We start from the raw sequence: 25635 nt of genomic DNA, 5'->3' as shown, positions 1-25635 counted from the left end.
ACTTTGCCACATTTACACAATAACAGAGACCTCAGGGACTAGGTCTAATTATTATCTTCTAATGAAGATAATAGCTAGATAATGTTCATTAACTGGTAGTTAAAATTAAATAAAGGTTTGTACTGCAGTAGCAGCTGGTGAAAAATATTGTAGGTGGCGCTGTAATTCAATTTTACACGAACTGCAGGACACCAAAGCTCTGAAAATCAGTCAGATTTAATGGACATTTAATCAGACATGGACATGGACATTTAATCAAAATCAGAAAATTAATACTGAAACTGGAGCTCTAAAGGTAGACGGCACAGACTGAATCATTACATTACAAACCTTTTCACAAACATATGGATATATTTGTAAAAATCAAAGTTCATTAAAAGTCATCATCTCCAATAATTATTAGGTGTCCTCCCTTCACCACTAACAGTCTGCTTGAGGAGATAAATGTAGTGCCCTTTAGGCCTCAGATTTGACAAAGACTGTCTGAATTGATGTTGTTTAATTTGTATTTTGTAGTGAAAAATTGCCTAGTTGCAATGTAAATGAAAATTAAGCTCACTATTCTCAATATATTTTATATATTACACACAATTTATACATTTGCAACATATTCATACTTCAAATACTGTTTTGTCCAGAATCCAGAGTTGAGATTTGTCCAGAATTTCCTTCAGCTCTGCTCCTATAGGACAGGCCTGACTTTGGAATTAAGTAATCTGGCTAAATGGAGAAATCCTGCTTTGTGTAATACCTTAACAAAGTTGATAACGTTTTGGTTGTTTTGTCAACTGTTCAAAAGAGGGCGCTAATGCAACGCACATTTAGGTATTGTTTATATCCATATTTCCTTTTAATTTCCTCATTCATCACCAGAGTTCAGTTTACACTGGATTCCTTCTGCTGAAGGTCTCTGGTCTGGTGTTCAGTCTCTGACACACAGAAAAGGCATCCCTCCCATCCAGAGTCATCATTCATCACAGATATGTTATCCTTCAAATTGTACCCTTTTAATCTCCTTTCTTAATTACATAACCACACATAACCCAACCAAGACAGATCGAGAGTCAAACTCTGTTCAAACACATCATGGTATTTTACAGGTTGTTTCTGGGTCAGAGCTGGTCAGTGAATGCTGCCCCAATAATTTTAATAATTACAATAAATTCAAAACATGATTCAGAAATGGATCTGGACTCCAATGGGTTTTATTTGATGAGTCAGTTCTCCGTCCGTGTTCAGTAGGTCTTCTCTTTCTCAGTCAGTGTTTATCTCTGTCTGTATCTGAGGGAGACATGGTGAGGTGTTACTGGACAATGTGAGGATGTATTTCTTAGTATGGATCTGTATTTCAAAGTATATACCTCATGGAGATGTGAGTAGACCAGAGGGGGATGTTTATTTAGGTCTGTATCTGAGGGAAACGTGATTAGTTGGAGGAAGGATGCCCAGGCCTGCTCTGTTTGTGTCCAGCATTGCTTTCGGTTGTCCATCAATCAGCTGCATCTCATATATCAGCAGAGTGATACAAACAAACTGCTTCATCTCATTAATGGCAAAGAACCGACCCGGACACATTGTGGCTCCAGATCCAAACGGCATGCGGTAGTATCGGACCTTCTGATTCCCTTTATAGAACTCTGTCTTCTCCTTCCCCCCCTCCACAAACCGGTCAAACTGGTATTCCTGCGGACCATACAAAAAAAAACATATAAAAGAGTAATCACATACCATTCTTTCTGCTGTTGTTGGCCTGTGCATAGCTTTTGATTTGCTTCATCTGAATTCCACCACAAAACATATAATACTTTAAAAAGCCACGAAGATTTGCAAAATGTCCAACTGCAGTCCATTAGTTGTTTGTATCTGTGGGTGATATAGAGAAATACTTACACAAACATTTACTACCAACTGATTAAAAAAAAATCTCCTCAAACAACTTTTAAAGTTACAATTCTGTGAACCTCACAGGTATGTTGTCACTCCAGTGGCTACAGGGGTCTGTCTGTCTCCATGGTTACCTTAGGGTGTGTGTAGATGTCAGGGTCCAGATGTGTGCTCTGAGGATGCAGAACCACAATGTCTCCTTTCCGCACACACACAGAACACTGAGAGTCCAAATGCAAACAGAAATCCTCCTGAACCACACGAATGTTCATTGACGCAGAAGAGAGACGAAGACTCTCGTTAATCGCACTCTCTATAGATCAGAGATAGAGAGAGATACAGAAAGAGGGAGGGACAAAGTGAATCATACTGATACAGAGCGACGGAGAGGGAGGGAGGGAGAGAGAGAAAGGTGAGAAAGAAATGGAGAGAAAGACCACTTGAGAAAGGAAAGAATGTGGCATTCTGCAAAAAAAAAAAATCTCCATTTTCTTAAAAGGTGTAAGAGTGTGTGTGTGTTACCGAGATAAATCATCCTGTCGAGTTTCTCTTTGGTCAGTTTGACGTCATGAGTGTGTATATTTTCCACCTCCTTCTCTCCGATCACTTCTACAATCTCCTTCCACACAGCTCGAAGGGCTACTGGGTCAGAAAGGAGGTGGTAAAGAACCCAGAAGCATGCTGGGATAGTATTCCCCACCGAGGCCCAGAGTATGGCAAAGTGATGAGCTACAGAGAGAGACAGAAAGAGAGATTGAGAAAGACAAAAACAAAAAGTGAGAGTAGGAGCATATATAATTGTGATTGGTAAACATATATATATATATATATATATATATTTTATTATACGTTGTGTTTATTAACTTTAATCAGAAGTTTAACACAGATCAGTCAGGGTTACTGACACCTCTAAATTCGGATAACAAAATGTTTCAAAAATATAATATGACAGTTATGTGTTTAGTAGCTTAAGCAGTTGTATGATTTCCTGTTACTCTGAGGTGAAATAAGGGCAAATTCTCTCCATCACCCGTCATTAATCAAAACAGATTACAGCACTGGAGAACAGCAGGTCCTCCGGGTGACTGTCTGTGAGGAGTGTGGTGTGTTTTCTCTGTGTCTGTGTGGGTTTCCTCCAGGTGACTGTTTGTGAGGAGTGTGGTGTGTTCTCCCTGTGTCTGCGTGGGTTTCCTCCGGGTCACTGTCTGTGAGGAGTGTGGTGTGTTCTCTCTGTGTCTGCGTGGGTTTCCTCCGGGTGCTCTGGTTTCCTCCCACGCTCCAAAAACGCACGATTGTAGGTGGATTGGAGACTCAAAAGTGTCCGTAGGTGTGAGTGTGTGTTGCCCTGTGAAGGCCTGGCGCCCCCTCCTGGGTGTGTTCCTGTCTTGCACCCAGTGATTCCGGGTAGGCTCCAGACCCACCTCCACCCTGAACTGGATAAGGGTTACAGGGTCATTCATTATCTGTAACTGCTAATCCAGCTCAGGGTCACGGTTGAAAGAAATGAATGAATTAATAATTAAAAAAAGGAGGGAATGAGATGGAACTGCTTTAGGTAGTTAAGTGTCCTCTTGACTAAAATAAAACATGACTGACAACAAAAATCTAGAATCAGATTGACTGCAACCAAAAGGATTGGTGGGTTATTGGTTCCTCTCACTTGTGTTTCTTCCTGCAGCACAAGCCCTGCCGTGCCCTGCCATGCCCCGCCCCCAAAACACACACACCACTAAAACTGCGTTCCATAGATCTATTTCAGAAAGCTGGCAACCTGAATCACTCTCGCCTTCTCACACACCGCAGCTGGTTGTTCATGTACACACCCTGCAGTTTCTGTAGCTGCTTCACAGATGAGATTAGTATTTTATAATAATCTTGTATGGTGCCTACTGGAAGCTTAAACAAGCCCCAAAAAACAGCTGACAGTGATACTCAGATGATACATATGAGTGCAACATACATTTTGTCTGCGTCCAGTGATTGAAAAAAAAATATGTACATATATTTCTATTTTTTTAAATAAATCATCACAGATCTGTATCAGACTAGATTCCACATGTTTACTGCACATCTGCCCTTTTAAAACAGCTTCTTCACATCTGTAACAGATTTGCCGTGAGCAGAGAGAGAGAGAGAGAAAGCCTAGCATACCAGACCCAGACACTTTGTATTTTTTTTTTTTTTTTTTACCCATTTACAGACACTGGGGCTTCGTAAACACATTCGAGCGGTTTCCAGAGCAAACCGACTGCAGAGCAGCACATGGTGAGGAGACACACTCAGAGCTTTATACACAGGGTTTTATTGATCAAAATTGTGAACGTCGCATTTAAGACTCATTTGTAATTTTGGAAATAAAGAAGGCTTTTGTGATGCACTACTAAATTTGGGGTTCGTAAGTTACATTGTTTGCAAATTGCAAAGATTAGTCTACCCCAGAGCTGTAGCTGAAAAAGAGCATATTTTGACCCAGGCTCAGAGAGAGGTGGACTGTTGGGGAGCAAAGAATTTAGGGTCAACAAACTACACAGAAGTCAAGCGATCGCCTAGTGTTAAGCGTCTGAGGTTCACTAGACAGTCCTGGAAGCTTGGCTGGGTTAATGTTCTATGGTCAGATGGATTTGGTGTAAAAATACAGCACAGAACACAGCCCCTGGTGTATTTCTTGTGGGCTGTTTTGACCCAAAAGGTCCTGGGAACCTTCATGAATTACTAGGAGATTTAATGTGTACCTCAAACTTAAGTTAAAACTAGGTGACCTTTCAGTCTTCCAGGAGGACGACGAGCCAGAAACAAACTTTGTGTCCAAATTTGCTGGTTCAATGACCACAGAGCTAAGGTTTTTATTTGCGGATCATTTCTTCTACATTCTGCGGAACATCTTTGTCAAAGAGGCATGTAAAAGTAAATGGTCCTGAGTGATTGTCGAGTGGTTCCGTTTCTTTTATCTCATCAGGCAGTACAGAGGAATGCTAACAGACTTCTGTGTACATTTCCTCTTCCGGCTTTTCCGCAGAAATAAATCAGGATTTTATTCCTCTGTACTTTAGTAGCAATCTCTGCGTATCAGGGAGGACTTTACACTACATGTTGGAATTTTGCTGTGATGATTTGATGGCATTCAGCCACATAAACCTTTCTTGGGTGATTAGTACTAGATCACTAACAAGCAGGGGTTAATTGTAAACCCTGAGTAAAGGGAACACAGAGGGTGGAGTGGTTCAGTGCAGATTAAAGTTCATTTGTTTGCAGCTAGTTTCTGTGATTTTTTTTTTTTTTTTTGTTATTCATTTATTTTCACTTATTTATACACACACACTGAACGGTCACTCACTGTCCATTCTCTCAGCTCCACTGACTGTAGACTGTAGTTCATCTGTTTCTCTGCATACTTTCTTATCCCCATTTCACCATGTTCTTAAACGGTCTGGACCCTCACAGTGCCATCCTACGTCCACGGTTGAAGGACTAGAGGACGAGCGACACACACTGTGCAGCGACAGATGAGCTACTGTCTCTGACTCTACATCTACAAGGTGGACCAACGAGGGAGGAGTGTCTCACAGAGTGGACAGAGAGTGGACACAGGGTTTAAAAACTCCAGCAGCACTGCTGTGTGTGATCCACTCTACACCAGCACAACACACACTAACACACCACCACCACGTCAGTGTCACTGCAGCGCTGAGAATGATCCACCACCACATCACACCTGCTCTGTGGGGGTCATGAGTGCTGAAGTGGGGATAATTATGTGTGTGTGTGTGTGTGTGTGTTACCTGCTTTGTCCCTGTCTCTTAGCGTGTCGTATTGCTGGAACAGTTCACTCCGCATTTGTACAAACTCGGATCCGTTCGTCCACTCTGACATTCTTCGGGGATGGAAAAAGCTAATCAGCTCCTCCCTGATGGACCCGGTTTTTCCCAGAAGGCAGATGGGCACATGGGCAATCAGCAGAGGAAACATGGCATCAAACTTCCTAAATTTTTCTCTGAATGTGTTTATGGAGGTGGTCCACTGTGAATGTGCGTTTGGAGATCTTGCTTGAGGAGGTTTTCCATAAAGAGTCAGAAAGCTCGCCTCAAACATCAGATGCTCACAGAACTCATACAGATCCTCCTCTATCCAGTCACTTTCTGGACTCTCCATCTGACTGGTGCGCAGACGCAGGAGGAGCTGCAGGTTTCCCATCATGCTCAGTGTGAGGGAATTAAGGGCAGGGCCCTGCAGGTAAGGGTATAATTTCTGGATTTTGTCACTGAGGCCAGGGAACCTTTCAGAACTCATAGCTGGGTAACCGAACGTCCTGGATGCAGCTGAATCTGTGAACTCATGGAAATCCAGCTGTTTCCCATGTTTAATCACAGCTGGATATAGCAGAGGGTTCATAACAAATGTCATGTATTTACCTACAACAGAACACACACAAAGTATACAACAGGAATTAGTTCCAAAGGCTGCTCATTTTCAGTTCAATTCAAATTAGCTTTGAGAAACCCACGGAATCATTAACAAGATTTTTATAACGTTTTGTGAACTACATTTACCACCGATGTGAAATAAATTACTCTTGGTGTGAATTTCCTGTGTGGGAGTTAGACAGATGCCTGGACAAATATTTCAGGATTGAGCAAGAATGCATATTTACTCTGGGAATCTCTGTGCTGAGCACACAAACAAGTCTTGAAACTGAATTTATTCTTTTCATCCTCAATATCTCCCCCTCCTCATTTCATTCACCCTTCATGACTCTCCACTTCCTCCTTCACATAACGAGAAACACATGCCGTAATATTGCAACACTGCTGCACACACACACACACAAACACACACACTGGTTCCACACTCCTCACAGACAGTCACCCAGAGGAAACCCACGCAGACACAGAGAGAACACACCACACTCCTCACAGACAGTCACCCGGAGGAAACCCACGCAGACACAGAGAGAACACACCACACTCCTCACAGACAGTCACCCGGAGGAAACCCACGCAGACACAGAGAGAACACACCACACTCCTCACAGACAGTCACCCGGAGGAAACCCATGCAGACACAGAGAGAACACACCACACTCCTCACAGACAGTCATCCGGAGGAAACCCACGCAGACACAGGGAGAACACACCACACTCCTCACAGACAGTCACCCGGAGGAAACCCATGCAGACACAGAGAGAACACACCACACTCCTCACAGACAGTCACCCGGAGGAAACCCACGCAGACACAGGGAGAACACACCACACTCCTCACAGACAGTCACCCGGAGGAAACCCACGCAGACACAGAGAGAACACACCACACTCCTCACAGACAGTCACCCGGAGGAAACCCATGCAGACACAGAGAGAACACACCACACTCCTCACAGACAGTCATCCGGAGGAAACCCACGCAGACACAGGGAGAACACACCACACTCCTCACAGACAGTCACCCGGAGGAAACCCATGCAGACACAGAGAGAACACACCACACTCCTCACAGACAGTCACCCGGAGGAAACCCACGCAGACACAGGGAGAACACACCACACTCCTCACAGACAGTCACCCGGAGGAAACCCATGCCGACACAGAGAGAACACACCACACTCCTCACAGACAGTCACCTAGAGCAGGACTCGAACCCACAACCTCCAGAGCTGTGACAGAGACACTACCTGCTACTTCGGCGGGGGAGAACACTGGAGCTGTGTGACAATTTCATCAACACGTGTATAATGTCAATGTGTACCTCCAATGTGCATGTCTTCAGTGGAAAAAGAAGACTGTTCTAAAAAATGGGTGTGATTTCTGGAATATTGTCCGGGCATTTCACATAAATCAACAAACAAACGCTAAAATATCAGTTTTATTCAGATCAGTGTGATTTTTTTGCTGTAAGCAGCTTGTTCTCATTTTGAGCTCTGAGTCTGGGCTTGCTGTTCTGGATTGGATAGAGTTTTGTATCATGTGGCTGTTTGTAGACCTTTGTGTTTGTGTGTGTGTGTGAGTGTGTGTGTGTGTGTGTGCTTGCAGGTGTGTTGATGTTTCTGAATTTTACCTGCAATCAGTACAGTAAAAACATCTCCATGTCTCTGCTGTAGTTGCTGTAGAAACTGATGGGAATCCTTCCGGAATTCCAAAGTTTTTCCCAGAAATGGAATCCATCCTTTAATTAGTGGGGGCTCCCCCTCCCTCCTACAGCACAAAACACATTCTTCATCAGGAGGCTTTCATTCACTTTCACATGCCTTACTGGTTACTCCAAACAAAACAGAATACACGATCATACTGAAATATATAAATATTCTACTGAGTATATTAGGAATATATATCATATTACATTCATACGTACTAATTTACTTATATTAGAAATGTCTCTGCAACACTGGTCAGTTTATAAATGAAGTTTCCAACACACACTTCTTGTTATAACACAAAACACTTGGTGCTATTTCTGTAAGTGTGCTGATACTGGGAGGACAGAATGTGTTACAAATAAAATACCACACACTCGGATGCTGTGAATAAATAATTAAATACAGGGTCGTCCAGAATAGGGCCAATAGACCTTAGACTGGCACCTGAAGAACAGAACATGTCTCACATAGCAGCAAATACAGAGTAAATGATTAACAACATGATAAATACAGTTTAAATTGCCTCATTGTAAACACATTCTGAACGTCCTTATCACCAAACAACCGACGACTAATGTGCCAGAAGCATACCTCAGTCATTTACGGGTCATTTCTAGCCCTAAAACGAGCAATAGACGCTGTGCACAACTGAGAAGAAAATGCTATAATGTGCAAGGGGTGTGGTGTGTTCTCCCTGTGTCCGCGTGGGTTTCTTCCGGGTGACTGTCTGTGAGGAGTGTGGTGTGTTCTCCCTGTGTCTGCGTGGGTTTCCTCCGGGTGACTGTCTGTGAGGAGTGTGGTGTGTTCTCCCTGTGTCTGCGTGGGTTTCCTCCGGGTGACTGTCTGTGAGGAGTGTGGTGTGTTCTCCCTGTGTCTGCGTGGGTTTCCTCCGGGTGACTGTCTGTGAGGAGTGTGGTGTGTTCTCTCTGTGTCTGCGTGGGTTTCCTCCGGGTGACTGTCTGTGAGGAGTGTGGTGTGTTCTCTCTGTGTCTGCGTGGGTTTCCTCCGGGTGACTGTCTGTGAGGAGTGTGGTGTGTTCTCTCTGTGTCTGCGTGGGTTTCCTCCGGGTGACTGTCTGTGAGGAGTGTGGTGTGTTCTCTCTGTGTCTGCATGGGTTTCCTTCAGGTGACTGTCTGTGAGGAGTGTGGTGTGTTCTCTCTGTGTCTGCGTGGGTTTCCTCCGGGTGACTGTCTGTGAGGAGTGTGTTGTGTTCACCCTGTGTCTGCGTGGGTTTCCTCCGGGTGACTGTCTGTGAGGAGTGTGGTGTGTTCTCTCTGTGTCTGCGTGGGTTTCCTCCGGGTGACTGTCTGTGAGGAGTGTGGTGTGTTCTCTGTGTCTGCGTGGGTTTCCTCCGGGTGACTGTCTGTGAGGAGTGTGGTGTGTTCTCTCTGTGTCTGCGTGGGTTTCCTCCTGGTGCTCCGGTTTCCTCCCACGGTCCAAAAACACACATTGGTAGGCAGACTGAGGATTCAAAAGGTCCGACTGCTGCATGTGAATGTGTTTAAGTGCTTAAAACTATGCAATGATAGACTTTTATCAACTGGTAGTGCTAACCAGGAACAAGCTCACAGGGGTATAGGGTTTTCTGGATCACGGTCAGCTCGGGTGTGATTTCATTCCCAGCTCCGTCATCTGACTTCTGAGGTAAATAGGACGCAGCATTAGCTCCGGTGTCACACAGAGAAGGATTCCTCTGTTTTGAGTCTTGGTTCTTCTAAAGATGATTTCCTCATTTTTCCTTGTTATTGTCGTATTGAGCTCGAATTCAACAAAAGCTGCTTAGAGACAACATCAGTTGTGAAAAACACACTGTAAACAAAACTGACTTCACTTGAATTCTCAATTTACACTATGCTATGAATCACATTCCATTGTTTGGGTGAAAATGCGGCCTCCAGTGGCCGTTTCTGGACCTGGCACCCTGCCCTGCATGTTTATGGCTCTCCCTCCTCCTAACACACCTGATTCAAGTGATCGGTTAATGAACAATCCTTTCAGAGTTACAGTGGGTGTGTTAAAGCAAGGAACCCACTCAAATGTCCAGGGTAGGGTGCCTCCAGTGCCAGGGCTGAGAAAGACTATTGGATCTCATCCAGCTTAGTACACTATAAAACATTAATTCACAAATCAATGGGCAAAATAAGTAAATAACAGGGCAGTAAGGGTTCTCCTAGTGTGTAGACAGTGAGCTGGTTCACTAAAGGTCACGCTCAGCAGCCGTATGTGAAACAGGGTCCAAAAAATGACAGTAATGGGAATAATTATAATAATAAGTCATAATCACAGTGATTTTCAACAGCTCACACTGAAATAATTTAATAATCAATCACTCCTAGGGTTTCTTTTCAAGCTGAACATTGATTCCTCTGTGGCATCCGTTTAGTTTCAGGGTGTTCACTGTAAGAATGACAGATGTGTGATGGGTGGATGAATGATTCATGAAGTGATGAATGAAAGAATAGATGAACGGATGGATGGACACTCAGAAATCTACAATTGAGATTGACCTAATTTAAGAGAAGACTGAAACTCAGGACTCCAGTTTGTGGTGGTGTATGACACTGTATTATTCTGTACTTTGCATTAATGCTTAATCCCTGAGAGGAAGGAGGTGGCGGACCACTGTTGACCCACTGAGGGCAAAGTTGGAGGTCCACTAGTGTTTTACAAGGCGATTTCTTGCCAGACTGCTGCTGAATAAACAGAAATTTCAGCACTTTTCCATTCACAGTCCAATTTACATTTTTTTTCCTTCATTGGGTTATTTTTGTTATTCTTTATAAATAAGGTTAGTAAATAACTTTAATCAGCACAGTTTCAACGTTTTTATCATTTAATCATTTTATATCAGGCTTATACTAATTATTATTTCTCTCAGAGTTGTTGGTAATATTTGTATTAGTGTGTTTTCCAGAATAAAAGTCTCTGTGAATGTAAAATCTGTTTGAGGAGATTATAAACTCAGTAAACACTTAGCCGTTGATTCAACGTTGAAATAACGTAATGACTGCCGTCTAATCAACGTTCTCTTAAGTTGAAAATGAAAGTTGAAAAGACGTCCAAACACAGACATTGAAAAGACGACTATTAGACGTATTTTGGACGTCCAAATTACTTGTATAAAACGCGTTTTGGACGTCCACTGACGTTATTGATTGGTCACCACTTAACTAACTTATTAAGATGGATTTTGGACGTTCACTGACGTTATCGATTGGTCACCACTTAACTAACTTGTTAAGATGGATTTTGGACGTCCATTGACGTTTAAAATATGTCATTGACGGACAGACTACTTTTAGACCTATTTTGAACGTCCAGGGACGTTCCTTGTTTACTGGGAAATGAGTTCTCTCCGGTACAGGATAGTAATCTGAGGGATCCGATGGTGGACCTGCAGTGGGCTACAGTCAGTGGAGTCCCAGCCTTTTGGACTGATATATGCTCACTGTCTGGGATTATGTGGTATATATATATATTTTGAAATACATATTTGCATGCACATTATGAATGAACGTTGTGTAGATGTTTGTGTGTAAACCTGGTTTCACTCGTGTTGTGGGAACCACAAGATTTTCCACACGACGTCTGTTAAATAATTAGATTTTCAGGTGCGTTAAGACTCATGGTGAGGTTTCAGGGTCATATTTCACATTTGGTTAAGTACTGAATGAATGGAAGTCCATCTAAAGTCCCCACAATGCATGGAAACAAATCTTGTAACTGTACACTTCTGAATCTCAGTCCTGAACTCACCGTCTCCTCGAGAGAAGCGCGTGCAGCAGAAGAACGGAGACGACCCCCAGGACAAGCGTCAGGAAAGTCTCCATCTCAGCACCGACCCGGTCCAAACCCGCACACGGTTCCGATGCTTTCCCACAAACGGGAAGGTCCCAGTACCAGCGAACCGAACCGACTCTCTCTCTCTTTCTCTTTTTAACGGAAACACTGTTCTCAACAGTCTCCTGAGTTTTCAGCGCTCTCTAAAAACTGACAGTGTGTGTCTTATTGGAATCTGAATATTGAAGGAACACTGTAGTGCCTGCTGGGGGCGGTACGTCCGGCGCATGCGCACTGCAGACGAGTTGTGGCTTCCACATGTCTAAATTTATAATGAGTGAATTGTGCACCCTGTTAAACATCACATTAAATTAGATGTGGAATAAAGCCCCGGAATCACTGAGCTGTGGAACAGTGGAACTGTGTTCCCTTGAGTGATGGTGGTCCATCCAAGGCCAGGACAACAGTAAAACTGAAAGCAATGCCCTTTCCTTTCACCGTCCTCAAGCTGATTTCTAGTTGCTCTGGGTGTGTGTGTGTGTGTTGTGTGTGTGTGTGTGTGTGTGTGTGTGTTCTTTCAGTCACATAAAGCCTTCTCTGTTTACTTTCTATTCACTGCAATCCAGACCCACCCACCCCTCTCTCTCTCACTCCCTCCCTGGTGTCTGGATGCTCTGTAAAATTTAGACCGGAAGGAAACGTTCAGACACAGCTCTGGTCATTTACTTCAGATACAGGACACAATAAACGTAGTAATTCCATGTATTTAAAATGTATTTCAGTACGAAAAGGACTCTGCTCTCTTTGAATAATCACTGGGTTAGGAACCTACCTTGTTTTACACCCATTATCCATTTTATCAGTCTGTACTCTCTGCACAGACTTTAGTCCACCTGTTGCTCTGCATACTTGGTTAACCCCCTTTCCCCCCTGTTCCTCAGGACCCCCACAGAGCAGGTGTGACGTGGTGGTGGATCATTCTCAGCGCTGCAGTGACACTGACGTGGTGGTGGTGTGTTGGTGTGTGTTGTGCTGGTGTAGAGTGGATCAGACACAGCAGTGCTGCTGGAGTTTTTAAACCCTGTGTCCACTCTCTGTCCACTCTGTGAGACACTCCTCCCTCGTTGGTCCAACTTGTAGATGTAGAGTCAGAGACAGTAGCTCATCTGTCGCTGCACAGTGTGTGTCGCTCGTCCTCTAGTCCTTCATCAGTGACACAGGACGCTGTCGGCTGGATGTTTTTGGTCGGTGGACTGTTCAGAGCCGTAAATGTGTATGAGGGTTACATTTTTTCATGGGTGTGCACGACGTTTTTGCACAGAACAGAACAGTGAGTACGGAACAAGCTCTGTCTTGTGTCTTCTTGATGGATTTGCAGACACTCACAATAACACAATCTATCCTGCGTAAATGTGAGTGTGCATTTTCCCAGGGAATGAATTTAATAACTTTAATACAAAAAAAAAAAAAACAAGTGGAGATTCAAGTACACTTGATGAATCAGCTTCAGCTCCACCAAACAATGCCTTATTCAAATAGTATTTACATGGAAGGGTGTCAACAGATAGAAATGGATTAAATTTAAGACTTTTAGGAGGCAGAGAGGTATGACGATTGAAGACAGCAAGGAAAAATACATTTCCTGTAGATAGTGAGTGTAGATAGGTAGGTGTTTCTAAACCAGTGATTGTTCCGTATACAAACATTTAAGGCAAAGAAGAAACTGATGCAACATTGTTCAGTTTTAATTTGTCATAAATAAAGTGTGTAAATAGCACATAAGAACAACCGAGTCTTATACTTTAAACTAAAACAGTGTTTTTAAAGTCACTTTACACCAACTGCAGGATTTTAAACCTCAGCACGTCACAGGCACAGAACTAGAGCAAAGATTTAGATCCTGAACGCAGCACAGAACATAAATAAATAAATAATTAAATACACAGTTATAAAATCTTCCTCTCAGCAGTGTGTGTGTGTGTCAATGGTGATTACAGACCAGCATATTTTTACAGCCAAAAAAAAACTAATTTAAATTCTTTTCTTAATTTTCACTATAATCTCTCCTTATTTTCTCTGTTTTCTCACCTTAATGTCTCTGTAGTTTCTCTTGGACAACTCTGTGATCAGATTGTGGAGAGTAGAGCTTGTGTCTATTGCTGCTCAGATATTTCTCATTTCTCAAACCCAAGACGAGAGGTGGGATATTTCTGGAGATCTCAGTAGAGCCCCTCACTGAGCTCAGGTTGATCTGCCAAAATTGTCTCATGTCTCCTTTCTGTCAGATGCTGTTTCTCCTTAACTGTTTAGCCATTAAGTATCCTGAGACATCAGTGAAAAACTGCCAAGAATAAGACCTCTGCTAAAGGAGACACTAATTTAGCACTACTTGGTGTACCTAATCAACAGGTGAACCATACAAAAGTGATGGTGAATAAACAAGTGAAGTTCCATATGGCACTTTTTCAGATCATCCTCACAGCACTGATATGGCAGTAGATTCTCACACACACTGTAAATGCACACACCATGTAATAAACACCACTTTACTGGCAAATAAAAACAATTGCCTTAACTTTAACCTGAGCATCAGAAGAAACAGAGGCCAGATTCACAAAAGAAAGACAGATATTCTTCTTAAATATGATTTTCCCCCCTAACTTCATACTTAAGAAAAAAGCTAAAGGCAAAGTCTAAGACTGTGGGAACCTGTATTTTCTCTGGTTTGTTTACGTTCAGAAGCTCTGCGTCTTTTAAAGTGGAACAGTGTGTTTGAGGAGAAAAAGAGCTTTTGTTTGTTGGTGTCTGAAGTGTAAATTGTCTGTAAGTGTTTATTCACTGTTTGAATTCCCACAGAAACTCATGTGTAACTCGAGCTGTTTAGTTTTGTAGCACTTTCGCTCTGTGTTTACTTTCATGCAGTTAGCGCTTTCCTGAATTTAGAGTCGGTTCCACCTTAAGTGATCTGAAAAAGCAAAAATAAGTGACTGTTACCCACCAATGAATCAGAACTCTATTCTATGAACAACAGGTATACTTTAAAAATACACGTTCTTGGCTATTTTCTTAAACTGTCGCAAGCCACACACTGAGGACTGAGTACGAGTTCAGACAAATCTCTAAATCGATGAATTTAAATATCTGAATTACTCTGAGTAATGTCCAAAATGTGAACACGGTAAAAGTGGAGATTGTTGTTCAAGTCCTGTTAGTTTCTACGTCAGGAAACTAGTGACAAACATGAATCTTTGGGGTTTTTTTCGTGTTGTCTATTTTTTCACACAATTTTTTAAAACAAATTCTTGAACGCTTTCTTCGATTCTGCATTTCATCCATTTTGCTACACTTGTGAGTGTGTGTTGCCCTGTGAAGGACTGGCGCCCCCTCCAGGGTGTGTTCCCGCCTTGCGCCCAATGATTCCAGGTAGGCTCTGGACCCACCGTGTCCCTGAATTGAATAAGCGGTTACAGATAATGAATGGATGAATGGACTTCCTTAAGACAATATCTGAGAACGACTTTGGATTTTTTTGAGAATTGCATTTAAGAACTTTCTTAGGACCTTTTCAGTGTTTATCTTAAGACCATTATTATTTTCACAGTAAAGCTTTTGTGAATCCGGCCCCTGATCTGTAATTCTGCAAATTTAACGTCTCATGCACAGTATTTGATTTCAGTATTTTAATCAAATACTTAATCCATAAAATCAGTATAATTCTTAAAAGCTCATTTTCAGCAGTGACTGGTTCGTTAAAAAAAACTGGAATGTTTATATCATGGTTTACACTGAATACAGCCGTTCCAATTATAAAAAAATCACACAAACATATGCAAGTATATAGATAGTCTGTATATACGGCATGGACTGTATATCGATATACAATGCATACACAGTGCACATATTGTGTATATACAGCAGATATAAAGTTAATGTACTGTAAATTCAGTGCATATACAGTGTGTATACATTGTACATACAGTGCTTTAGAAAAGTATTCAAGACAAAACAGTTATCAATATTTTGTCAGTGTTCCAATTTAAGTACAGTCCAGTGTTTTTGTGACTTATTGTGTTTACACTTCATCTTCAAACCTATACCTCTCTGACGGTAAACAAACGTGTGTGTGAGTGATTGTGTGTGTGTGTGTGTGTGTGAGAAACTGTACAGGAGTGTCTGAGACCGAACGTCATCACCAGTAGAAAGATCTGGACAGGAAGTTAGCTGCAGAAGCCAGCCACCCACTGCCCTCGCTGGCTGAGCCTACTCGACTCAGAACCTTCTCCCTCTCCACACTTGGACTGTCGTCCTCTGAGAGATACTCCGGCAGAGTCATAAACACCGATAGACCTTCATCATCCTCATCATCTTCATCGTGGAACGGAATCAGTATCTACACACACACACACACTTTGAATAGCTTGGCCAGAAATACCAGTAAAGATGCTGTGTTGAGGTTTTGTAATGAACATGTTTTTCAGAGAAACTCTGGAGTATCAGGTCTGGAGATGACCCAGAGTGGTCCTTTCACACGTGCAGAGCACAGCAGGAGATTTATAAGAGTTCTGTGTTTACTTCAGTTTAGAAACAAATTTCAGATTATTTAGAGTGACATCCCACATTAATTAGTGTTTGACACCCATTTTCTTTCATTCTAAATGAATAAAAACTCTAATAACCACTGATCTCGAGGTTAAAGTTAATAATAAGAAAAGATAGACAGATACAGAGAGTAATATTATGTTAAAGTACATTTTAAATGCAGAATAATAGTAAAAGTGGGTTTAATGTCTGACCTCATCACCGTCCTCCCCCTTTACCACCTGCTGGGCCTTCAGCACTTTAGTGGAGGCGATGGCATTACCCAGGGTCTGTAAAGAAAAAGGAAAGATGGTTGTGCACGTCATTAACGCTAGAGGGTAGTACTGAGCCAGACAGAATCTGTATTATATCATTGTTGTCAAATTTAAAAAGCATGCAACTCCCAAAATAGTAACTTTACAGTAAAAGGAAAATCCTTAACTTTCAGTGGATGTCAATGTAAAATAATGTTATTTAGAGTCATTTTGGAGCGTTTTTATTGGTCATTCGTCATGAATCTTTCACACAGTGTGAAGAACAGCTGCTGTGTCTGTGTGTGTGTGTTTTACCTCAGCAGTAAGGTCAGACCTGATCCTGACAATGCATCTCTTCACAGCCATCTGAAAGGTGAAGCTGATGACTCCTCTGATTTTCAGCAGAGCTTCCTCACACAGAGACCTGCGCTCCTATAAACACACCAAAGTAATCAGTGAACCAGTTGTGAGACAAAGCACATAAATGTGCACAGCATTAGGTCCAGGACTGCGTCTGAGTCTGAGAACTTCGGACAGAGGTTACGAAGGATAATGGAATAAATGTCTTTAGAAGTTATGCATTAAAATTTCAGAGACAACAAAACCCAGGCAGTAATTTTTCCACTGTTTCTATTGGCACCGTCACATTAACATTTCAAAGTGGACATATTACATCTGTTCCACAAGTTACCACAGTTTCCTTTGATCAAAATACCACAAGGACCAAACAACATCCTTAAATGAGAATGACCCACAACTCAGTTGAGCATGAACTGGCCTGAGGAACCAGAAGCAGAAACACTGGGTTTTGACCATTTTAGCTTGGTTGTCTTTCTTTTCCATTATATTCAGAATGGTTTTATATCAATGCAAAAAAAAAGGTAATTTTTTCATAGAATGTCCCATTTAACACAATGTAACACAGCACAACTGGAGTGTGATTTTATCCTGAGGGTCAATATGTCAAAGGCATATGTACACTCACTAAGAGACAACAATTACAACACACACACAAACACACCAGATCATCGAGGCCATCGACATGCAGTATGACAGTTTTAGCTCGTTTGTTGGATGAGCCAAGGAAAAAATGGGCTTTCCGTCTGCAAGTGGACGTCTCTCCATCCCTCTCTTCGTCTCTCTCTCCATCCCTCTCATCTTCTCCCCCATCTGCTCCTGAATTCTTCAGCAGATCACACACCTCAGACGCCAGCAGCCTCGTCTCCCCCGGCGTTGTGGCTCTGGAACCACACAGATACACACAGTTCAGTTCACATCAGGACTGACCTGAGTGTGTGTGACAAAGGAGGCTGTACTCACTTCTCTGTTACATTTTGAAGACTCAACATCAACCCAAATTCTCCTCTCATCTTTTCTCTGTTCGCACGACACTCAGCCAGGTAGTGCAGAGCCTACAAACACACACACACACACACACACACATACATATATATATATATATATGTATATAAACATATTTTTTTAAGAGTGCACATGTATAATGAGACCATATATATATGTATTGGTTATGGAATGGCACGGTGGAGCAGCAGGTAGTGTCTCTGTCATGGCTCCAGTGTCCTGGAGGTTGTGGGTTCAAGTCCCGTTCCGGGTGACTGTCTGTGAGGAGTGTGGTGTGTTCTCCCTGTGTCTGCGTGGGTTTCCTCCGGGTGACTGTCTGTGAGGAGTGTGGTGTGTTCTCCCTGTGTCTGCGTGGGTTTCCTCCGGGTGACTGTCTGTGAGGAGTGTGGTGTGTTCTCCCTGTGTCTGCGTGGGTTTCCTCCGGGTGACTGTCTGTGAGGAGTGTGGTGTGTTCTCCCTGTGTCTGCGTGGGTTTCCTCCGGGTGACTGTCTGTGAGGAGTGTGGTGTGTTCTCTCTGTGTCTGCGTGGGTTTCCTCCGGGTGACTGTCTGTGAGGAGTGTGGTGTGTTCTCTCTGTGTCTGCGTGGGTTTCCTCCGGGTGACTGTCTGTGAGGAGTGTGGTGTGTTCTCTGTGTCTGCGTGGGTTTCCTCCGGGTGACTGTCTGTGAGGAGTGTGGTGTGTTCTCTCTGTGTCTGCGTGGGTTTCCTCCGGGTGACTGTCTGTGAGGAGTGTGGTGTGTTCTCTCTGTGTTTGCGTGGGTTTCCTCCGGGTGACTGTCTGTGAGGAGTGTGGTGTGTTCTCCCTGTGTCTGCGTGGGTTTCCTCCGGGTGACTGTCTGTGAGGAGTGTGGTGTGTTCTCTCTGTGTCTGCGTGGGTTTCCTCCGGGTGACTGTCTGTGAGGAGTGTGGTGTGTTCTCTGTGTCTGCGTGGGTTTCCTCCGGGTGACTGTCTGTGAGGAGTGTGGTGTGTTCTCTGTGTCTGCGTGGGTTTCCTCTGGGTGACTGTCTGTGAGGAGTGTGGTGTGTTCTCTCTGTGTCTGCGTGGGTTTCCTCCGGGTGACTGTCTGTGAGGAGTGTGGTGTGTTCTCTGTGTCTGCGTGGGTTTCCTCCGGGTGACTGTCTGTGAGGAGTGTGGTGTGTTCTCTGTGTCTGCGTGGGTTTCCTCCGGGTGACTGTGAGGAGTGTGGTGTGTTCTCTCTGTGTCTGTGTGGGTTTTCTCTGGGTGCTCCGGTTTCCTCCCACGCTCCAAAAACACACGTTGGTAGGTGGATTGGTGACTCAAAAGTGTCTGTAGGTGTGAGTCTGTGAGTGAATGTGTGAGTGTGTGTTGCCCTGTGAAGGACTGGCGCCCCCTCCAGGGTGTATTCCTGCCTTGTGCCCAGTGATTCCGGGTAGGCTCCGGACCCACCGCCGCCCTGTATATACTGGTTATATATACATAATTCTATATAGATCCATGAACACAAAGTTCTATACACTGTGAAAGCCTTCTTCAAATACATGGAAAATGTGTTAAAGGGTGTTATATTTCACCAAAAATGGTTCTTTTATAGTTATAATGTCAAGCTTGTCACAGTAAAACATTTTTTTGGTGCCATACAGAACCATTTTCTAAAAGGTGCTAAATAGAACGATCTATACCACATTTTCTATCAGTTGAAAGAACCCTTTAATCATACAAACGGTTCTTTAAGTGTTCATGCTTCAATACAGAACCATATTCGTTACCAAAGAACAATTGAAGGACCATCATTTTAAAGTGTGTGGGTTTCCATAGACTTCCACACAGTTCCAGCAAATTTAAAATCCCATTCATTTCTGTTACACAGACACTGTCCAGATCAGACCTGGAACACATTATATGGGCATCACACACATGACGACTTTCTATTGGTCTCCTCACCTGTAGAGCGGTGTAGACCACCCGAGGGTCGGCGTGGTCCAGGAATAAAATGAGCCCAGGAAGACAGCCCTGGTCCTCAGCGATCAGCCTGCGGTTCAGAGGGTCCGCCGCCAGCTCACGGAGCTGATTCACCACAGATAATGGGTCTGGGTCTGAGCTCATTCTACCGGTACCAGCCTCAGTCCTACCTCAAACCCGGTACGGAGACAGCAGCTACAGGAAATAACACGAATATTCACAGCACGTTCATAACACATTCACTTCACTGTTCAGAGATGTGGAGGGCGTTTCTCATCCAGAGCTCGTTGAATTTAAATAAAATAAAATCTAAATCATTTTGAGTTTAATGTCACCTCATACAGGGGTTGGACAATGAAAGTGAAACACCTGTCATTGTAGTGTGGGAGGTGTCATGGCTAAATTGGAGCAGCCTGGTGGACCATCTTCATTAACTCCACACTGCACCAGTGAGACCATGTGCATCCAATGGTTCAAACACTGTGTCCTGAAGGCGGTGCCGTGTATCAGGACGACAATGCACCAATACACACAGCGAGACTGGAGAAAGAGTGGTTTGATGAACATGAAAGTGAAGTTGAACATCTCCCATGGCCTGCACAGTCACCAGATCTAAATATTATTGAGCCACTTTGGGGTGTTTTGGAGGAGCGAGTCAGGAAACGTTTTCCTCCACCAGCATCACGTAGAGACCTGGCCACTATCCTGCAAGAAGAATGGCTTCAAATCCCTCTGACCACTGTGCAGGACTTGTGTATGTCATTCCCAAGACCAACTGACGCTGTATCGGCCGCAAAAGGAGGCCCTACACCAGTGGCGATTGCTCTAAGACTGCAAGTGAAGCTCAGCTTCCCCTAAAATTTCAAAAAATAAGTGATCAAATATATACTGTTGTGTGTACATGTCATTGAATAAATATGCACTACAACGCACTCAACTTTTGTTCAGAATCAGCTTCTTATCACTGGTAAAGACGCGGCTTTCCTCTCAATCATTCCCGCAGCTTCACGGTGCTTTAAACAGCGTCCACAGAGTTCAATAGCGAAGCAGCGAAGTGCAGCGAAATGAGACGAGTCATTGGATAAATGCTGGTCTTTGTCCCGCCCATCGGACTCTCAGCGTCTCTGGGGGTCTATGGGGCAGTGGGCTGGCCTCGGCTGGCCCGGACGCTCAGCTTCTGCATGATGATTGGATGATCTGTCCGAGGCTGAATCCCTTTTTGATTGACAGTGAAATGAGTGAATCAGCGATCGTTTGGTGTAGAGATCCGTGGGAGCAGTACATTTTCATTCTGTTCTGAGCTTCCCCTCCTTGAAAGACCAGCATCCGCCACTGTCCTACACCATACTAATAAATTATTGTGGTCTAAAACCAGGTGTTTCACTTTCATTGTCCAACCCCCGTATCTCCACAGGTGTAAATTGTCAAGGTGCATGATTTAGTGCTTATTCTCTCTCAGTAGTAAATACACAAAGTATCATCACTGTCCAAACATTCTCCAAAACAGTACCTATAAAGGAGGAAAAAAAACCTTCTTTACTTTCAGTGGAAGTCCATGTAAAAAGATGTTATTGAGAGTAATTTTGGAGCGTTTCTATTGGTCATTCATCATGAGATTTACACACAGTGTGAAGGACAGCTGCTGTGTTCAGATGATGTAGTAATTAAACATCCACACACACACAGATACACGTGTTTAATTGGACAGTGAAGACATCTTCACTCTCAGTGAAAGTCTACTTTGTTGATTTGTAGTTTACAACATTGTTAGAAATTATTTTGATAGAATCAATAGAAATGCTCCAGATTTACTCTGAATGAAATATTCGTACATTGACTTCCATTTAAAGTAAAGAAGGTTTTTTCCTGCTCCTGTAAAGTTACTCAAGTTGAGCGAGGGGAGGAAGATCTTTGGAATGAGCAGTGTGACTGGGCTCTTGGTTCTGGTTCTGATAAGTAAAGTGTGACGGACTGGCTGTGCAGCATCCTGAAGGCCTGGGGGAAGAACCTGTCTCCAAACGGACTGGTTCTGGGTTCTATGATTTTGTATAAATCCAGAATTTGGGAGCTGAACCCCGGTGATGTGCTGCGCTGTAAACAGCACACTGTGGAGAGCTTGCAGGTCGAGAGCAGTGCAGTTCCTGTACCAGTTGGTGATGGAGACAGTCAGAAGGGTTGTGGCATTTTATTAATTTTTTATATGTAAATATTTTTACATCATTGCGTATGGTTGTATCGTGTACTAGGGCGGCTAATGTATCCATCCTCCTCTGAGATCTCACAAGTGTGTTTCCCCATCTTCATGCGTTCTGGGGTGTGTGTGTGTGTGTGTGTGTGAGAGAGAGAGAGAGAGAGAGAGAGAAGGACACACAGAGACAGAGAGTGACAGAGAGAGAGAGAGAGAGAGAGAGAGAGAGAGAATGAGAGACAGAGAGAGAGAGAATGAGAGACAGAGAGAGAGAGAAGGACAGAGTGAAGAGAGAGAGAGAGTGAGAGAGAGAGACAGAGTGACACAAGGACACACAGAGACAGAGAGAGAGAGACAGAGAGAGAGACAAAGAGACACAAGGACACACAGAGAGAGAGAGAGAGACAGAGAGAAGGACAGAGTGAGAGACAGAGAGAAGGACAGAGTGAGAGAGAGAGAAAGAGACAGAGAGAGAGAAAGAGACAGAGAGAGAGAGAGAGACAGAGAGAGAGAGAGAGAGAGAGAGACAGAGAGAAGGACAGAGTGAGAGACAGAGAGAAGGACAGAGTGAGAGAGAGAGAGAGAGAGAAGGACAGAGTGAAGAGAGAGAGAGAGAGAGAGAGAGAGAGAGAGAGAGAAAGAGACAGAGAGAGAGAGAGGGAGAAAGAGACAGAGAGAGAGAGAAAGAGACAGAGAGAAAGAGACAGAGAGAGAGAGAGAGAAAGAGAGAGAGAGAAAGAGACAGAGAGAAAGAGACAGAGAGAAAGACAAAGAGAGAGAGAAGGACAGAGAGAGAGAGACAGAGAGAGAGAGAGAGTGAGAGAGAGACAGAGAGAGAGAGAGAGACAGAGAGAGAGACAGAGAGAGAGTGAGACAGAGAGTGAGACAGAGTGAGAGAGAGACAGAGACAGAGTGAGAGAGAGACAGAGACAGAGTGAGAGAGAGAGACAGAGAGAGAGTGAGAGAGAGAGACAGAGACAGAGTGAGAGAGAGAGACAGAGAGAGACTGAGAGACAGAGAGAGAGTGAGAGAGAGACAGAGAGACAGAGTGAGAGAGACACACAGAGAGAGACACACACAGAGAGAGAAAGAGTACCCTCCACACGCTGATAGATAAACATGTACATCACAATAAAGGCAAAATCTTCGCATGTTTTGTAGATTTTCAAAAAGCGTTTGACTCCATTTGGCACATAGGATTATTCTATAAACTTTTAGAAAGCGGTGTTGGGGGGAGAACCTATGACGTCATTAAATCAATGTACTCTCACAGTAAATGTGCAGTGAAAATGGGAACGTTCAGGACAGAGTTCTTCCCACAGTCTCGAGGAGTACGTCAGGGCTGCAGCCTGAGCCCCACTCTCTTTAATATCTACATTAATGAACTGGCTGATAAACTGAACCTGAGTGACTCAGTACCCGGCCTCTCTTTGGGGAACACCAAAGTCAAGTGCCTCCTCTACGCAGATGACCTTGTTTTGCTGTCACCGACCAGAGAAGGACTCCAGGAAAGTTTAAACGTCCTGGAGAACTTCTGTCAAAACTGGGCTCTGACAGTAAACCAGAGAAAAACTAAAGTAATGACATTTCAGAAGAGGTCTAAAAATCAGGGGAACTACAATTTTACAATAAACAACACCAACATTGAACACACTAAAGCTTACACGTATCTGGGGATAACCCTCAGCTCCACGGGAAGTTTCGACTCGGCTGTGAAGGAGCTCAGAGAGAAGGCCAGGAGGGCTCTATTTTCCATCAAAAAGTCCATTAATTTCGAGATACCAATTCCAATCTGGCTGAAACTGTTCAGATCGGTTATTGAACCCATCGCTCTGTACGGCAGTGAGGTGTGGGGACCCCTTACACAGAGAAGTTTTACCAACTGGGACAAACATCCAATTGAAACCCTGCACATGGAATTCTGCAAAAGTATCCTTCATGTGCAGAGAAAGCCCCCCAATAACGGCTGCAGGGCCGAACTAGGGCAGTACCCCCTCCTCATAGCCATTCAGAAAAGAGCTCTGAACTTCTGGAGGCATCTAAAATCCAGTGACCCCCAGTCACTGCACTACAAAGCCCTGTCCAATCAGGAGCTCCACATTGATAGGACTCCCCTCAGCCAGCTGGTCCTGACCCTCGGTGACCTACAACCCAATGACATCACCAAGTCCAAACATCCTCACCACACACTCACTCAGAAAATCAGACCCCAGCACATCATCATCCAACAACAAAACAATTATCTCACACACTGGACTCACACCATACACCAACAACATAAACTACAGAGCTACTCAGCCCTCAACAGAGACTACACACTGGCCAAATACCTCACAACCATCAGGGAGAGGTCACTGAGGAAGACACTGACCATGTACAGACTCAGTGAGCACAGTCTGGCCGTGGAGACCGGCCGTCACAGACAGAACTGGGTCCCCAGAGAGGACAGGCTGTGCTCTCACTGTGAGCTCTCGGTGGTGGAGACAGAGCTGCACTTCCTAACCCAATGCCCCAAGTATGAGTCCGTCAGAAGCAGGTTCTACCAGAGAGCGAGTCGAGTCTGTCCTGAGTTCCTGCTCCTCACTGATACAGAGAAGCTCCAGTATGTACTGGGAGAGAAGGAGGAGCTGATCCCACACGCAGCCAAATATGTGACAGACTGCCACAACCTGAGGGACAACCAGTGTGGTCAATCAACAGTGTAATTAATTATTACTGAATATTACTGATTATTAATTATTATTAAACATCTATATTGTCTCCATGCTCTTATTTTCCTTTTTGTTTGATTATCATTAATCTTGTAAATATCATTTCCTGTTGTTGTAATTGTATCTGTATCTATATGTTTATGTATTTTCTGTAATATGCTTTAGCAATAGTGTATTGTATTACATTCATGCCAATAAAGCACTGCTGAACTGAACAGAACTGAGTGAGAGAGAGAGACAGAGTGAGAGAGAGAGACAGAGAGAGAGAGAGAGACAGAGAGAGACACACACACACACAGACACAGAGAGAGAGAGACATAGATAAGCACTGGAGGGCTAGTGTTTTTATTGTTTTATTGATTATTTATAAAGGATGTAATGCATTTTCCTTTCCATACAAAGCATTTACCCATAAAGTGCTCGTCTTCTTCGACGCACTACTGAGATTAACATTTTATTCACTCTATACCTCTAATGTTCTTGTTTCTTCCAGTCATGTGTAAAACGCACAGAGCCGCCTGTGTTTGTGTGAAACGTGCAGTATTAATAAACGTGTCTTACCGGGGGTCAGTGCTCACTGTGGTTGTGTCTAAAGCTGTTCATCTGTCCGTGCTCATTGACTCCACACATTCATATGTTTTCAAGCAAAACCATCCACTCTTCACTAATAAAGCAGAGCAGAACAGAACCGAGGGGATCAGCAGGGCTCTGCAGTCTCCGAACGTACACTCAGCACTCCTCTCTGTCCAGAACCGCGTTTCGCTTTTAGAATCACATCACAGCGGTTGTGAATCTCAAAAACAAACCCCGAGCATCTTCTGCGGGCT

The 25635-nt window shown here is 43.6% G+C and overlaps 2 protein-coding genes across 2 annotated transcripts; both read right to left on the bottom strand.

Moving 5' to 3' along the window:
- Nucleotides 1-227: 227 nt before the first annotated feature.
- LOC136678874 (cytochrome P450 7B1-like) lies at nt 228-11975 on the bottom strand. Its single transcript, XM_066657045.1, has 7 exons — nt 11771-11975; nt 7936-8072; nt 5664-6293; nt 2407-2613; nt 2019-2197; nt 1362-1683; nt 228-1281 (listed from the first exon to the last, which is right to left on the bottom strand). Exons 1-6 carry the CDS (start codon nt 11842-11844, stop codon nt 1396-1398), a joined length of 1515 nt encoding a protein of 504 aa, XP_066513142.1. The 5' UTR covers nt 11845-11975; the 3' UTR covers nt 228-1281; nt 1362-1395.
- A 1563-nt stretch (nt 11976-13538) lies between these two features.
- On the bottom strand, nt 13539-25608 carry LOC136678815 (armadillo repeat-containing protein 1-like). Its single transcript, XM_066656959.1, has 7 exons — nt 25370-25608; nt 19892-20104; nt 17947-18038; nt 17648-17867; nt 16942-17058; nt 16588-16662; nt 13539-16184 (listed from the first exon to the last, which is right to left on the bottom strand). The coding sequence occupies exons 2-7, from the start codon at nt 20051-20053 to the stop codon at nt 15984-15986; spliced, it is 867 nt and encodes a 288-aa protein (XP_066513056.1). The 5' UTR covers nt 20054-20104; nt 25370-25608; the 3' UTR covers nt 13539-15983.
- Between the last annotated feature and the right edge of the window lie 27 nt (nt 25609-25635).

The sequence above is a fragment of the Hoplias malabaricus genome, chromosome Y (genome assembly GCF_029633855.1).
Source record: "Hoplias malabaricus isolate fHopMal1 chromosome Y, fHopMal1.hap1, whole genome shotgun sequence".
Lineage (NCBI taxonomy): Eukaryota > Metazoa > Chordata > Actinopteri > Characiformes > Erythrinidae > Hoplias > Hoplias malabaricus.
The sequence above is the reverse complement of the archived record's forward strand: the minus strand, read 5'-3'. Positions and strand labels throughout refer to the sequence as shown.